General features: G+C 43.7%; 2 protein-coding genes across 9 annotated transcripts in view; one reads left to right on the top strand and one right to left on the bottom strand.

Moving 5' to 3' along the window:
• Nucleotides 1-6,377, bottom strand: part of LOC140552286 (disintegrin and metalloproteinase domain-containing protein 11-like) — a 26,453-nt gene extending 20,076 nt beyond the window's left edge. For all 3 annotated transcript variants that reach the window (XM_072676454.1, XM_072676452.1, XM_072676455.1), the window contains exons 1-8: nucleotides 6,013-6,377; nucleotides 5,707-5,837; nucleotides 4,602-4,678; nucleotides 3,337-3,403; nucleotides 1,926-2,008; nucleotides 1,633-1,696; nucleotides 490-550; nucleotides 312-397 (exon numbers count right to left, since the gene is read on the bottom strand). In XM_072676454.1, coding sequence (XP_072532555.1) covers nucleotides 312-397; nucleotides 490-550; nucleotides 1,633-1,696; nucleotides 1,926-2,008; nucleotides 3,337-3,403; nucleotides 4,602-4,678; nucleotides 5,707-5,837; nucleotides 6,013-6,052 — 609 coding nt within the window. In that variant the 5' untranslated portion in view covers nucleotides 6,053-6,377. The remainder of the gene's footprint in view (nucleotides 1-311; nucleotides 398-489; nucleotides 551-1,632; nucleotides 1,697-1,925; nucleotides 2,009-3,336; nucleotides 3,404-4,601; nucleotides 4,679-5,706; nucleotides 5,838-6,012) is intronic.
• LOC140552287 (uncharacterized) lies at nucleotides 6,019-13,756 on the top strand. Of its 6 annotated transcripts, XM_072676457.1 has the most exons (11): nucleotides 6,019-6,175; nucleotides 9,509-9,695; nucleotides 10,302-10,584; nucleotides 10,809-10,964; nucleotides 11,121-11,284; nucleotides 11,398-11,534; nucleotides 11,639-11,732; nucleotides 11,957-12,289; nucleotides 12,394-12,566; nucleotides 12,642-12,765; nucleotides 13,101-13,756. In XM_072676457.1, exons 3-9 carry the CDS (start codon nucleotides 10,491-10,493, stop codon nucleotides 12,436-12,438), a joined length of 1,023 nt encoding a protein of 340 aa, XP_072532558.1. In that variant the 5' UTR covers nucleotides 6,019-6,175; nucleotides 9,509-9,695; nucleotides 10,302-10,490; the 3' UTR covers nucleotides 12,439-12,566; nucleotides 12,642-12,765; nucleotides 13,101-13,756. The 6 variants fall into 6 exon arrangements, with proteins under 6 accessions (XP_072532558.1, XP_072532559.1, XP_072532560.1 ...); XM_072676458.1 differs by lacking the exons at nucleotides 6,019-6,175; nucleotides 9,509-9,695 and having other exon boundaries at nucleotides 10,113-10,375; nucleotides 10,488-10,584; XM_072676459.1 differs by lacking the exons at nucleotides 6,019-6,175; nucleotides 9,509-9,695 and having other exon boundaries at nucleotides 10,113-10,584; nucleotides 11,642-11,732.

The following is a 13,756-nucleotide window of genomic DNA, read 5'->3' as shown; positions in this document are numbered from 1 at the left end:
TAATACGGAGTGATGTAATCTGTGACGGGACGGAGAGTGTAATACGGAGTGATGTAAACTGTGACGGGGCAGAGAGTGTAATACGGAGTGATGTAATCTGTGGCGGGACGGAGAGTGTGATACGGCGTGATGTAAACCGTGACGGGGCGGAGAGTGTAATACGGAGTGATGCAATCTGTGGCGGGACGGAGAGTGTAATACGGAGTGATGTAATCTGTGACGGGATGGAAAGTGTAATACGGAGTGATGTAATCTGTGATGGGGCAGAGAGTGTAATACGGAGTGATACGGAGTGTTGGGTGTTTTCTTACCCGGCGTTTGGTGCGCTTCAGTCCCTCAGTGTGCTCAGGCTCGGACTGCAAAGGATCCTCCTCAGAGTCTTCACCCATCGCACAATCTACCAAACAAAACACAATACATCTCTCTCTAAGTGTGTGTGTGTGTGTGTGTGTATGTGTGTGTGTGTGTGTGTGTGTTTTACTGCAGTACCTGGACAGGAAGCTGTAAGTTTTATGTCTGGGATTTTCTTCACCAGGTGAGCATCAACAATCTGCAAACAAACCAATCAAAGCTATCATTTATATTAAAGTAAACAAACCTACTACAGGCATTATCATACACAACATGTCCAAATGTTTGTGGACACCCCTTCTAATAAACGCATTCAGCTGCTTTAAGCTGCACCTCCACTTCAGCTTCAGTGTTTGGACAGACAGTCTCACATTTCAACACCCTCGGATATAATAAAGGACTCTTCCACCTCCACGACTCACAGCTGGTTATTTTCAGGTTCTTCTGCTTAAATGCTTCAGACTCATCTGTCCAAAGCATACTGATGTTCCAGATGTTCTAGTCTTGGTCTTGGTGTTCTGGTCTTGCCCTGATGTTTCAAGGGTTTCCTCCTTTCTCGCCTCCCAGACAAATCAAATTTTGTCTCTGATGGAAGCTTCTTTACGTGTCTGGTGGTTCTGCTCTTGGGCTGAACTTGCTAGAAAGGCTTGACCTGACCATGCTGGTCAGCTATCACACTTGACTGTACGTGACTTAGCGGACAGTTCTAATAGCTCTGAGATCTTTTTAAAGATCTCCTCTGCATCTCCACCCTTCTTTCTGAAGGCCTCAGAGAGCTCTCTGGATCTGGTCATGATGGTGATCTTCTTCACCCCTCACTTTAATCATCAATCAAGATCAGACCAGACTAAACGTCTGAGGTTTAAATAGGACTCCAGACTCCTCCAGAATTATCCTCTCCAACCATGTTCTGATCATCTGCAGCTGAAGTTCTGGACCCGACTCTAATTCTACACATTAGAATGAGTTATAAATGTGGTGGGGGCTTTAAAATCCTACATTTCTATTAATTCTATTTTATAAATGATTTATGAATGATGATTGAAGACGTTTCTTCAGGTGTGTGAGATTACTTAGATTACCTCCATCTCTCAGTGCTGATGACATGAAGATCAAACGTCCAGATGTTTAAATGTGTTCAAAGACAAAGCTTTTTATGAGGTGTCTTAATTTTATAATAATAACAAATTAAAACCTCTTTTAAACAAAACTGCATCATTAACTCGACCGGAGCTGTAACTGTGAATAAATACTAATGATTATTGATTGGTAATACATCACCTGATCTGTGTTATTGATCAGCGGCTCAATGATGTAGGAGAACACACCATCTGAAAACACACCACTGAGAGAAACACAGCAGCTCAGCATTTTCACTCATTACTCACTACATCAATGTTTCTGTGTTCACCAGGGCTGTATATTACTACACACACACACACACACACACATAAATACTACCTTATAGGCCGAGTAAGGCGATAAAACACATGTTTTAGACATGAAGATTCACCTGCAGGTGTGTGAGTGTGTGTGTGTGTGTGTGTGTGTGTGTGCACGTGTGTAATACTCACTGAAGACCTTGGCAAGTTGCTAGTGCTGCCCAGGATTGTGGATTTCCCCTCAAAGAGCCATGATAATAACAGTGTTCTCCACCCTAAACATGCACACACACACACACACACTGTTCAGCACGTGTTGGATCTGATCTGAGAACAGTGAGACATTTGAGAATGAAGATGGGTTTCATTATAAATATTAAACTGTAATAATTCATGTGGAATTGTACTGACAATACATTTACACATGCTGTGAACTGGTCTGTGCATCAGTCTGTGAGTCATTCTGTGAATCAGTCTGTGAACCAGTCTGACAGTCAGCATCTGTAAATGCTCAGTCTTTAAATCGGCAAGTGAATCGATATGTAAATCCGTCTGCAAATTGGTTGGTCTGTGAATCGGCAAGTGAATCAGTCTGTCAATCCATCTGTTAATTAGTCTGCAAACTGGTAGTCTTGCAAACTCTGTGAATCAGTCTCTGAATCAGTCTCTGAGTCAGCATCTGTGAATTGATAAGTGAATCAGTACATTTACATTTATGGTATTTAGCTGACGCTCTTAGTCTGTAGGTCATTCTGTAAATCAGTCTTTGAATCTGCAAGTGAATCAATCTGTAAATGCGTCTGTTGGTTGGTTTGTAAATTGGCAATTGAATCAGTCTGGGAATTCGTCTGCAAATTGGTTGATCTGTAAATTGGCAAGTGAATCAATCTGTGAATCGGTCTGTTAATTAGTCTGCAAAATGGTTGGTCTGTGAATCAGTCTCTGAATCAGTCTGTAAATCGGTCTGTAAACCAGTCTGACAGTCAGCATCTGTAAATCCGTCTTTGAATTGGCAGGTGAATCGGCCTGTTAATTAGTCTGCAAACTGGTTGTTTTGTGAATCGGCAAGTAAATCCATCTGTTAATTAGTCTATAGCAAACTAATTGGTCTATGAATCAGTCTCTGAATCAGTCTCTGAGTCAGCGTCTGTGAATTGATAAGTGAATCAGTAAACCAATTAGTCTATGAATCAGTCTGTAGGTAATTCTGTAAATCAGTATTTGAATCTGCAACTGAATCAATCTTTAAATCTGTCGGTTAATCTGTCTGCAAATTGGTTGGTCTGTGAATCAGAAAGTAAGTTTTGCAAGTGAATCCGTCTGTAAATTAGTCTGCAAACTGGTTGGTCTGTGAATCAGTCTCTAAGTCAGCATCTGTGAATTGTTAAGTGAATAAACAAACCCGTCTGTGAATCAGTCTGTAAACTAGTCTATGAGTCTGTCTGTGGACTCAGTAATGAACAATTGACCGTTTTCCTGCTTTAGTTTGAGCCTGTTTAGCTGGTTACCGTGGCAACCAGTCACTACTGTTGTGTTTATGAAAGAGGAAAAGTCTACAACACACACACACACACACACACACACACACAGAGGAATACATTACCGCTGTCTGAGAGGGTTTTCCTTCTTCATCAAAGTGACGCTCCACATAATCAGAAGATAAAAGGTGACTAAAAATAAACACAAGATCAATCAAATATTACAGTAATGATCTGCAGACTGAACTGTTGATTACATTAATTACACACACTAAGTTACAGACCCGATTACTGACCCCACATCACTGACCCTAAATTACAGACCTGATTACTGACCCCACATCACTGACCCTAAATTACAGACCTGATTACTGACCCCACATCACTGACCCTAAATTACAGACCTGATTACTGACCCCACATCACTGACTCTAAATTACAGACCTGTTTACTGACCCCACATCACTGACCCTAAATTACAGACCGATTACTCATCACTGACCCTTAATTACAGACATAATTACTGACCCCACGTCACTGACCCTTAATTACAGACATAATTACTGACCCCGCATCACTGGCCCTCAATAACAGACATAATTACTGACCCCGCATCACTGACCTTCAATTACAGACATAATTACTGGCCCCGCATCACTGACCCTCAATTACAGACATAATTACTGACCCCACGTCACTGACCCTCAATTACAGACATAATTACTGGCCCCGCATCACTGGCCCTCAATAACAGACATAATTACTGACCCCGCATCACTGATCCTAAATTACAGACCTAATTACTGACCCCATATCACTGATCCTAAATTACAGACCTAATTACTGACCCTAAATTACAGCCTTAATTTCTGATCCAACATCACTGACCCTAATTTACAGACGTAATTACTGACCTCACATCACTGACCCTAAATTACAGCCTTAATTTCTGACCTCACACCACTGACCCTAAATTACAGCCTTAATTTCTGACCCCAATATCACTGATCCTAAATAATAGACCTAATTACTGACCCCACATCACTGACCCTAAATTACAGACCTGATTACAGACCTAATATCACTGACCCTACATTTCTGAACCCACATCATTGACACAAGGTCACAGATCATCTTCTTCTGTTCCTAATGTTTAAACTCTTTCCACTCACTGATCTGCTTTATTGACTGGTTTCATAAAACATACACTATTGACAAAAGTATTGGGACACCAGCTCATTCATCGTTTCTTCTGAAATCAAAGGTAATAAAACAGAGAGCCTGATGATCAGTTGCTTGGACGAGAATCCTCCCTCACAATGATCGGTTCTCCTCATTCTTCCCAGGTAAAGTAAACTAGTACACACAGGTTTTAGTGGTCTATACTTACTGGTTTAACTGGAGATCTAAGATGAACGTGCTTCCAAAAGCCTCTACCTGGAAAGTGCTCTGAGCTAAATGGAGCGGCTGGAAAAGAGAGAAAGAGAAGACTGAAGAATGAACAGCCCAAACAAACCCACGACCCGGCAGGTCCACAGCCCGATGAACCTTCAGCCTCAACCAGCCTGCGACCCGTCCCAAAGCCCATCGTCCAGTACAAGTCTACAAGTCAATGAGCCCTCGGCCCAAAGGACTCAAGGCCCAACAAGCCTATGACCCGTCCCATGGCTCACTACCTGAAGACCCCACACAGATGGTTTCATGAACCTACAACCCACCCCACAGCCTAATGAACCCATGACCCGAAGAACCTGATAACAGATAATAAACATGCACCATAATTATAACACACACATACACTATATGGACAAAAGTATTCGGACACCTGCTCATTCATTGTTTCTTCTGAAATCAAGGATATTACAAAGAGCTGATCCTGCTTTTGTTGGAGTAACTGAAAACTCCACTGTCCAGGGAAGAAGGGGCTTTCTGCTAGATTGCTGTGAGGATTTGATTGCATTCAGCGACGAGAGAAAGTAAGTGAGGTCAGGATGTTGGATGATGACCACCAACCCACCTCATCCCAAAAGTACTGGATGGAGCAGCAATACAGTTCTTACACTGCTCCACAGCTCAATGCTGGGGGGCTTTATGCCCCTCTATCTAGCCCACGCCTGCCGTTATTAGGCAGCATGGTGCAAATAGGTTCATGTTGGTTTATCTGCTCCAGAGAGTCCTATTCTATTGGCAGTACTTCTCTACCTCTCTCAGCAATGGGTGCAACTTAAAGTAGCTGAATGCATTCATTAGAAGAGGTGTCCACAAACTTTTGGACATATAGTGTATATGGATTATGACAGTGGTGGTGGACGGTCACATGGTGACTTACTCTTAACAGAATGTACTGTACTGTATCGGGAGTGTGTGTGTGTGAGTGTGTGAGTGTGTGTGTGTGTGTGTGTGTAATGGAAGCCTATACCCCACCAATTAGCATGGAGCTAACTGATGTCATTACTGTAGCTCTACAGCCTCTCTCTCTCTCTGTTTCCACTCACAGTCTCTCGCCCGCTCTCTCTCGCCCTGGTGTCCAGGCTGCTGTGTGGTTTCTCCTCTGTGGTGAGCTTCTGCTGCAGGAGGCGTTTAGGGTGTGTGATGTGTTCCCACTGCCCAGTGCTGCTGCTCCTGCCTGACACACACACACACACACACACACACACACACACACACACACATCAGCAAGAACAATTAACCATCCCTCATTAAACTGCTGCTGCTGTTTTTCCCTAAATCACCCCCCCCACACACACACACACAAACACACACACACACATCCACACACACACACACCCCTCAGTGCTCACCTGCCACTACAGCAAACAGCAGACACTGCAGCGCGAGCATCCTCACTGAGCCCGCATGCACTGCAGCTTTATTCCGGCGCGAGGAGGAGATCTACTGCAGTCCGCGCGCTGCAGCTCCGCGAGCTTTCGAAACACCGAGAGCCTCCCCAGACAACGCAGAGCGGTAACCGCGCGCGATCGGATTAATCAAACGTTTGCTGCGACTGTGCACGGTTTGCATGTTGCTCTGAAAGCGCGCACGAGCGCGACTGTCTGTGTATCTCTGCGTGCGTGTGCGTGTGTGTGTGTGTGTGTGTGGGCACGGGGAGGGGGGTTGGGGTGGGGGGGCTCTGCGGCATAGCACGTGGGATCCTCCCTGATCCTGCACAGCGCGAGCTGCAGGACGCGCTCAGAATACCGTTCAGGAAGAAGCGCCGCAGTGAGGGCGGAGTCCAGCAGGTGGCAGCAGAGAGGCAGGTGACGGATATGCAAATCCGTCGTTTTGCTACCCTCCTAACTCGGGATGTGAGCCACGTGCGATCTCGCGATAAGATGCAGGGGAACGGGATGCTCCTGCACGTTCCTCAGCCCCAGAGGCTTCACCTCATTGCATGCCTTTGGCTTCGTTCACGCAGCAGGAAAAGTGGCCCAGATCCCATTTTTAATGTAACCGGGTCACTTCAGGTCCATCTGTCAGTTGACGGTGACGTAGGCCTGCTTGGGCCTACGGGTCAGTGCCCCGGAGACTGCTGGAGCATCAGGACTGGGCCTACATGCTCTTCCCATGGCCTGCCATCTAGACCTCCACCCCTGTGCCAGTGCTCCAGTCCATAACCCAGCAGGCCCAGCCGCTGCTGTCCCTATACCTGCTGACCCGTCTGCTCCGGCAGCTGTGTCAGTGGTACCGACCTGGGTCCCCCAGTCATAGCAGAGGTGGCTATGACTTGGCATAGTGGGTACCTAGCCAGTCTGCACATGTGGGGCTCACATGGGTGGAATGTGGGCTAGGTGGGCTAGTCACATGTTGTTTGTGACTAGGACCCAGTGGGGTTGCCCCAATTGTTATAGCCCACCCTAATCTCACATGGGTCCCGTCCAGGACTAATGTGCAGTGTGCAACCCAGATAGCACCCATGCTTCATACCTGGGGCTCATATGTGGGCGAATAACATTGCTCTGCCTTGCTCGTGGCAGGATGGGGTAAGAATAAGGGTCCTCCTTACTCTTCGTTCCCCTACCTGTGTAACAGCAGTCACATGGAGGAGCCCGTAGAACATCAGACAAATGGCTTACATGTAAATGTAGGTCACCTGCTCCCGTGTGGCCTGTGCTAAAGGCGAAGGCAGTGCTAGGATGGCTGCCTGAATTGCAGCCCCTGCTCTTCATCTAGCTCCTGCCTCTCGTTACCGTCCATGTCTCCCCAGTCTTTAGTCCAGCCCCATTTCTCGTCTCAGCATCCAGCATCCTGTTGTTCCTGTTCGCTTCACCGTCCCGTCACCATCCCGTTGGTGCCCCCCACAGTCCCGACTTGCCCTAGTTTCTGCCCTGTTCTTGGTTCTTAGTGCATTTCCTGGTCTAATCTAGTATTTTTGCTAGTATGGACCACGCCCTGGAAGGCTGAGCGGGGGGAGCCTCGACTGACCATCACAGCGCTCATGTCTTGTCCAGCTCTCCACTCCACATCCTCACATCTTTACTGCCCTTAAATCGCTATGTGCCTGACTGTAAACACCAATCAGCCATATCATTAGCACCACAGGCAGGTGCGGTGGACCACACTGATAATCTTCATCTACAGTGGCTTCAGCTGTCAAGCAGTGCGAGTTCAGGTGATGGAGGTGTTGAAGCAAAAAAACGGGCAAAAAATTTGACGAGAACCAAGCTGTGACGTTCTAGACGACTGGGTCACATCAGAACATCTCCAAAGCATCAGGCAGGTCTTGTGACAGGACTTAAGAGGATGTGCTGCTAATGTTGTCTTGGTCTTGGTGCCAGATAGCACAGGACGCCTTCAGAGGTCTGGTGGAGTCCATGTCCTGAGTCCATGGTCAGACAAGGGGGATCTGCTCAAAATTAGCTAATGTTATGGCTGACAAATGTGCACAGCACATCGGGGGCCCTGTCCTCGGGGGCCCTGTTGTCGTTTGTTTTAGTATCTAGTTTCTGTTTATTTGCTCTTTTTTGTTGTTTGTCCTATTAACCAATTTGCTCGGGGCCCGGTCGTCAGGGGCTCTGTCGTTGGGGGCCCAGTTGTTAGAGCCCTGTTGTTTGTTTTTGTATCCAGTTTCTGTTTATTTGCTCTATTTTGTTGTTTGTTCTATTAACCAATTTGCTCGGGGCCCGGTCGTCGGGGGCCCTGTTGTTTGTATTTGTATCCAGTTTCTGTTCTGTTTTGTTAAGTTGTTGGAATGAGATCAGAAGTCCCTCTCTTTAACTGGAGCTGTGCCGTTCCGCTCTCACTGACGTCGGCACTGCCAAGACCTTCAGAGGATGATCAGACCAGTGTGTGTTTAGTGTGTAGGTGTGTGTTGGTTAGAAGATCAGTGAAGGTCAGTTTCCCCTTGTTCCAGTCCAGCTCCACCCTGACCCTCTGCAGCTTCTCTCTAAGGGTGAAGGTGGAAACGGGTTCTCCTGGGCAGCGTGTCCAGAATTTACCCTTAACGTCATCGTAACCCAGAGTCCACACTGACCCCAAGAAGTGCTCACCCTTCCTCGACACACCCTCTGCTATCAAACCCAGCTCCCAGTCGTGATGGTCTCCAGCCTGGACGTCCCAGCAGTGTGTCCCTGAGCTAAACCCCTCAGAACCCACAACACACAGGTACTTGTCAAATCTCTCAGGATTATCAGGAACCACTGGGTTCTGGGTTCTGTATTCTACAGGGGTGAGATCTTCAGACAGGTGGAGGTGCAGAGCTGCAGTGTTGGGGTCCAGAGTAATGGGGGCTGAGGAGAGAGGGCAGAGAGGACATCACACTCTTCTCATGATCCTGGGAAAGCTTCCTCAACCTCAACAGATGCCAGATGTCCAAATGTTTGTGGACACCCCTTCTAAGGAATTGCACTGATTGCTGACACAGCTTGTCTAATCCATGTAGAGATGCACTGCCAATAGAATAGGACTAAACATGAACCTAGGCGTGAGCTAGAGGGGTATAAAGCCCCCCAGCATTGAGCAGCTGTGTTCACTGGAATGATGGATGGTGGTGCTCCATCCGGTATTTTTGGAAGGGATGAGTTGGGGCGATGATCATCCAACGTCGTGACTTCCCTAGCGTTCATGTTGCTGAATGCAATCAAATCCTAGTAGAAATCTAGTAAAAAATGCCATTGATTTCAGCAGAAGCAATGAATGAGCTGGTGTCCCAATACTTTCGTCAATTAAGCATACACAGCAAAATCAGCAGAGTTAATTTTCTGGTGTTGATGAAATTACAGAGAGTAGAGAGTTAATCCAACTACTGTCCGAGTTAATCTAACTCTCTACTGAGCTTCATCTGTCTGGTTTCACTCCTAGTCACAAAGAGAGGTGGTGTCAAAAAAGAGTGTTAAACCTGCTGTCTTTAGATGAACTCCAGAAGCATCACTAAACTCTACCATTTAGAGATTGACTCCCAGAGTGTTAAATGGTTAACCCACCCCCACCCTGCCGGCGCATCACGTCGAATTCAGCAGCAGAGAGACGTCTCATTTCATCTATATTGGTGAGTTGCTGTTAAATGTGTGGATTTCCGAGTATTAATAAGTTTAACGTTAATTAGAGCAATATTATATTTTTTGTGTAGTGTTTATGATCGACATAGTTACTGTACTGTGGACCCTGACTGAAGCTAGCACACCAGATGCACCACATCATTTGGCAGAGAATACTGGCAGGGAGAGCCGATAAATGACAGGTTTACGTTCATGTTTGCATTGCAGAGTTATTAAATTAGTGAAGTAAAGCCGCCAGCACCACTTATCACGAAATTTGGACGCTGTGCGATGCGGCGTGTCTGGTGAGTTCTGTTTTAGCTTAGATAACGTTAGCCAAATTATTATATTATTTATATTATTATAGCTTATATAATATAGATTATATATTATATAATATATTATATTATAGCTGAACAGACGTTGGAAATGCTAATACATTTTTGGTCATATGCTAACTGAATTTGCTAGACATGTGGGAGTACATTGTTCGACACTTTAGCCAATTTAAGCAAAACAGTTTTTTAAAAATCTTTTAATATAATGTTGAGCAGCAGTGTAAGATTGAATGTAATTTACAAATAAATTATTCATATGTATCGCGTCGTATGTGGCAGGATTTTGCAGGGGACAAGCCAGTGCAACGGATAGTGGAGACAGGAGGGTGGCCAACGCCATTAATGTACATTTGGTGACGTGTTTTTGTTAATTCATTTTTTGTGTGTGTGTGTGTGTAGTGATTAAGTGATTAGTTAAATAAATGATTCTGTTTGTAAATATAGTCTTCACTTTTTTCCTTGTAGGACATGCTGGCTAAAGTTGAGTTTGGAAGAACACAAAAATATGTGAAAATACCACAGACTGATGAAAGCATGGAATACAACAGATTTCTTGAAGACAGTTAGTGATTTGTTTTGTTTGTGGAAAAAAACAAGAGAAAGAAAAGTTATAGCCAGCATACATATAATATGCCTTTAAATTGATGACAGAGTTTACTGTAAAAAAGTGAACTCAATTTTTGTAGCAATAACAAGTTGATTATTTGAAAATAGTAGAATTTATATTACTATTTCTATGACTTTACTTTTAAGTTACTTATTGCAACATTTCTTTGAGTCTTCCAGTAACCATGAAATTTGGTCTGGAGCATGAATGTCTGAGAGAGGGTCAGCTCATCTTAACTGACGAATCAGGAACAGAAGTAGATGAAGATATCTTTGATGAGCTTGTGAAATCAGGTGTACTAAACTTCAAGATCATATCTAGACAACGAGTTACTGGTAAGCCTGTTAAGTAATTTGATTTTTTGGGGGGATAAAATGGAGAAAAAAAACTGTAGAATAATAAAGAATGCTAATTTTTACTGTTTTGTTTAGTATTTTATTAATTTCCTTTATTTAACTGATTTTACTGATTAATATTTTTTTGTTGGCCAGATCTGGATATCCAAATTGTCACTGATGAATCAGCTTCCTCTGTGATGTCAGATACTCCACTTTCCCCAGTGTCATCTAATTCATCTGACTCTACAGTTATCCTTGAAACCACAAAGAGGAGAAGGGGTTCAACAGAATTCATGGATCGGGATCAAGCACGACAGGTATAATTAAAGTAAAAAATACTTAAATATTTATTTTTAATACAAATGGGGAAAAGTATTTTTAGGGTTTCTCTTATCGGAACACAAACTGGAATTTAATTAGATTTTGGCAGATGGTTGAAGCTGTTCTCAGGGCCAATCCAAAGGGTGAAGAGGTCTTTATGGAATATGACAAAACCAAAACACTAACAGATGCCAAACGTAAACAGATGGTAAACATCCTGGTTGCAGATATGATTGAAACTCATGGGTAAGACATTTAAGTGAATTTGGTTAATAAATAAATGAACTTTAAGGATACAAACAAGCACTTGCACAGGGTGTATAAGACTGTTTTTTTTTTTCTTTTCAAAGAAGGATCCCACCATCAAGTGCACGTACCAATTATGCACTGGGAATTGTGACCCTGTTTCCGTACCTCCAAGATCCATACTCTAAGAATGGCTATGTGAGTTAATGCTATAGTATTGCAAAAGGCTGAAACTTGTTCTTAAAAAATTGGTCATTGTGCATTTCCACATGTGACCCGGATGATTTTTATTATTTTTTTGCAATAGTGTTAGCATAATTTAAATGACTTTGCCATTTTAAAAAAATCTGTGTTCAGTTCTTATTTACTGAAACTGAAATGCATGCTTTTCTGATTGTGTTTGGATTTTGTGTGTTAAACAGGAACACTACTATGATCCTGGGGGAAATACTGGCTACCTAGCATGGAGGATTAAGACAGTTCAACGCAACACATCTGTTGGCTACCGGAGTTATTCCAAGCCTTCTCATCAGGACAGCCCAAAAAGCAGACGAGAAACTCTTCTAAGTGGTGAACAGCTGTTTGGTGATGACTGCAGGGAGGCTTTATCTACAATTAGACACTCAACAGATGAGTCAATCATCAAAGAGAGAATGAGAGCAACTTTCCAGTATCGGCAGAAGCTGGTTTATGACGAGGATGCATCAGTTTCGATTCTGGATGTCTTCCCTCGGTTCCTTGACATACCTGGATTGGTAAGAACTTGCATTTTAAATATTAGACTGGTCTACACCTTTTTATGAAACAAATTAAGCACCCTTGATATTTAAACATATATGTTAATCTTATGTTTTCAAAGATTGACCAGGACTTCACCATGATGTTTGGAGATCTTGGTGTCTAGCAAGTTTCTGGCGAAGTGGCCTACTTTTTTTAAGCCCAAAGTCATCAGTGACTGCAGGACACTAGGCCCAAATCAATACGTTGAGGAACTTCTGTCAGCACTTGAACTCCAACCTGACAATATCTATGGTGAGTTTTAATTTTTCCAAATGCTTCAGATTTTTAAAAAAGATTGTCAGTCAGTTAATATTGTTTGTATTGTAGGATGGGACAGTGATATGTCAGCAATTCTCCTGCTTCTTCACCTACTTCCGCCAACCTCACGAGGACAGAAAAAAACAGCAAAGATCAGTTCAGCCCAGGCAACCATCTTGTAAGATATCTTCAGGTATGCAGTGTTTTTTTTTTTTTGTAAATGTTTTTTTTTTTCAGTCAATTTCATTAGGCGTTTGATTTGCTATACATTTGTATGTTGGAACAGAACCTAGAATTTCACTTTGTTCATGACACTCTTGCAATTTGCAAGATGGTCTAATCGAATGGGTTGCACTGCAGTCAGCATGGCTCCAGATACCTGTGACAACCTACCAGGACCTACCAGTCACTCCCAGCCCATCTAGCTGCTGCCTGCGCTGCATGCAGTGGTTACTCTGGATATTAGCTAATTGTCATAATAATGTGACTCGACTGACATGCAACATGTCCTGCACTGCTATTCTACAGGAAGGAGCCAGTCTTACTACCTTCCTTGAGAGAGCTGAAACAAGACAGCCCTTCCTCCTCTGCATTGGTGAGCAAAAGAACAAAATCGCAAAGTTCTACATCATCATCGACCAGAAGGCTGTCCCATGCAAGGCTCAGACATCTGTGGCTGCATTTGATGAACTGTTCAAAGCTCACTTTGTTTTCAGTCTCTCCTATGATGAAGCTTTGAGCAATTTCTATACATTTGTGCAAACCACAGTGTACAAACACTCTGCAGCTTGCAGGGTGGGGAAATACTTAGGCAGACATTGCATTTGGAGGCATTTTCAGGTTTTTCAACTACTAACTGGGTCAGAAATTACGGTACTGAGTATGAGGTTGATTTGTTCGTTTGCACTGGATCATGTCATGATCTTCCAGAGTTCAAAAAGATCTGTAATATCATAATACATGAAGAGCATGCTTTCATACTAGTCGGTAGTGTTGACACACTGTACTTTGATGAGCACTTTAATGGATACTGTATTGAGGAGAGAGATGATGCGTTTTCTGTTCTCTGTATAGACCAGCTTACATATTTCATACCCTTTGATAAGCAGTGCTCCAATGAGAGTGATAACAGAGCATCCATAGTGCCGTATTGTTATATATTGAATATTTGCCAATAAATATGT

Source organism: Salminus brasiliensis, chromosome 3, assembly GCF_030463535.1.
Source record: "Salminus brasiliensis chromosome 3, fSalBra1.hap2, whole genome shotgun sequence".
In the NCBI taxonomy this organism is placed as follows: domain Eukaryota; kingdom Metazoa; phylum Chordata; class Actinopteri; order Characiformes; family Bryconidae; genus Salminus; species Salminus brasiliensis.
This window is presented reverse-complemented; position numbering and strand designations above follow the sequence as displayed.

Excerpts from the sequence above, each read along its gene's own strand:
- LOC140552287 (XM_072676457.1), top strand. The coding sequence starts at position 10,491 with ATGCTGGCTAAAGTTGAGTTTGGAAGAACACAAAAATATGTGAAAATA. Across the intron at positions 10,965-11,120 it reads ATCTAGACAACGAGTTACTG|ATCTGGATATCCAAATTGTC; the intron begins GTAAGCCTGTTA and ends TTTGTTGGCCAG. Across the intron at positions 12,290-12,393 it reads TCCTTGACATACCTGGATTG|ATTGACCAGGACTTCACCAT; the intron begins GTAAGAACTTGC and ends ATGTTTTCAAAG.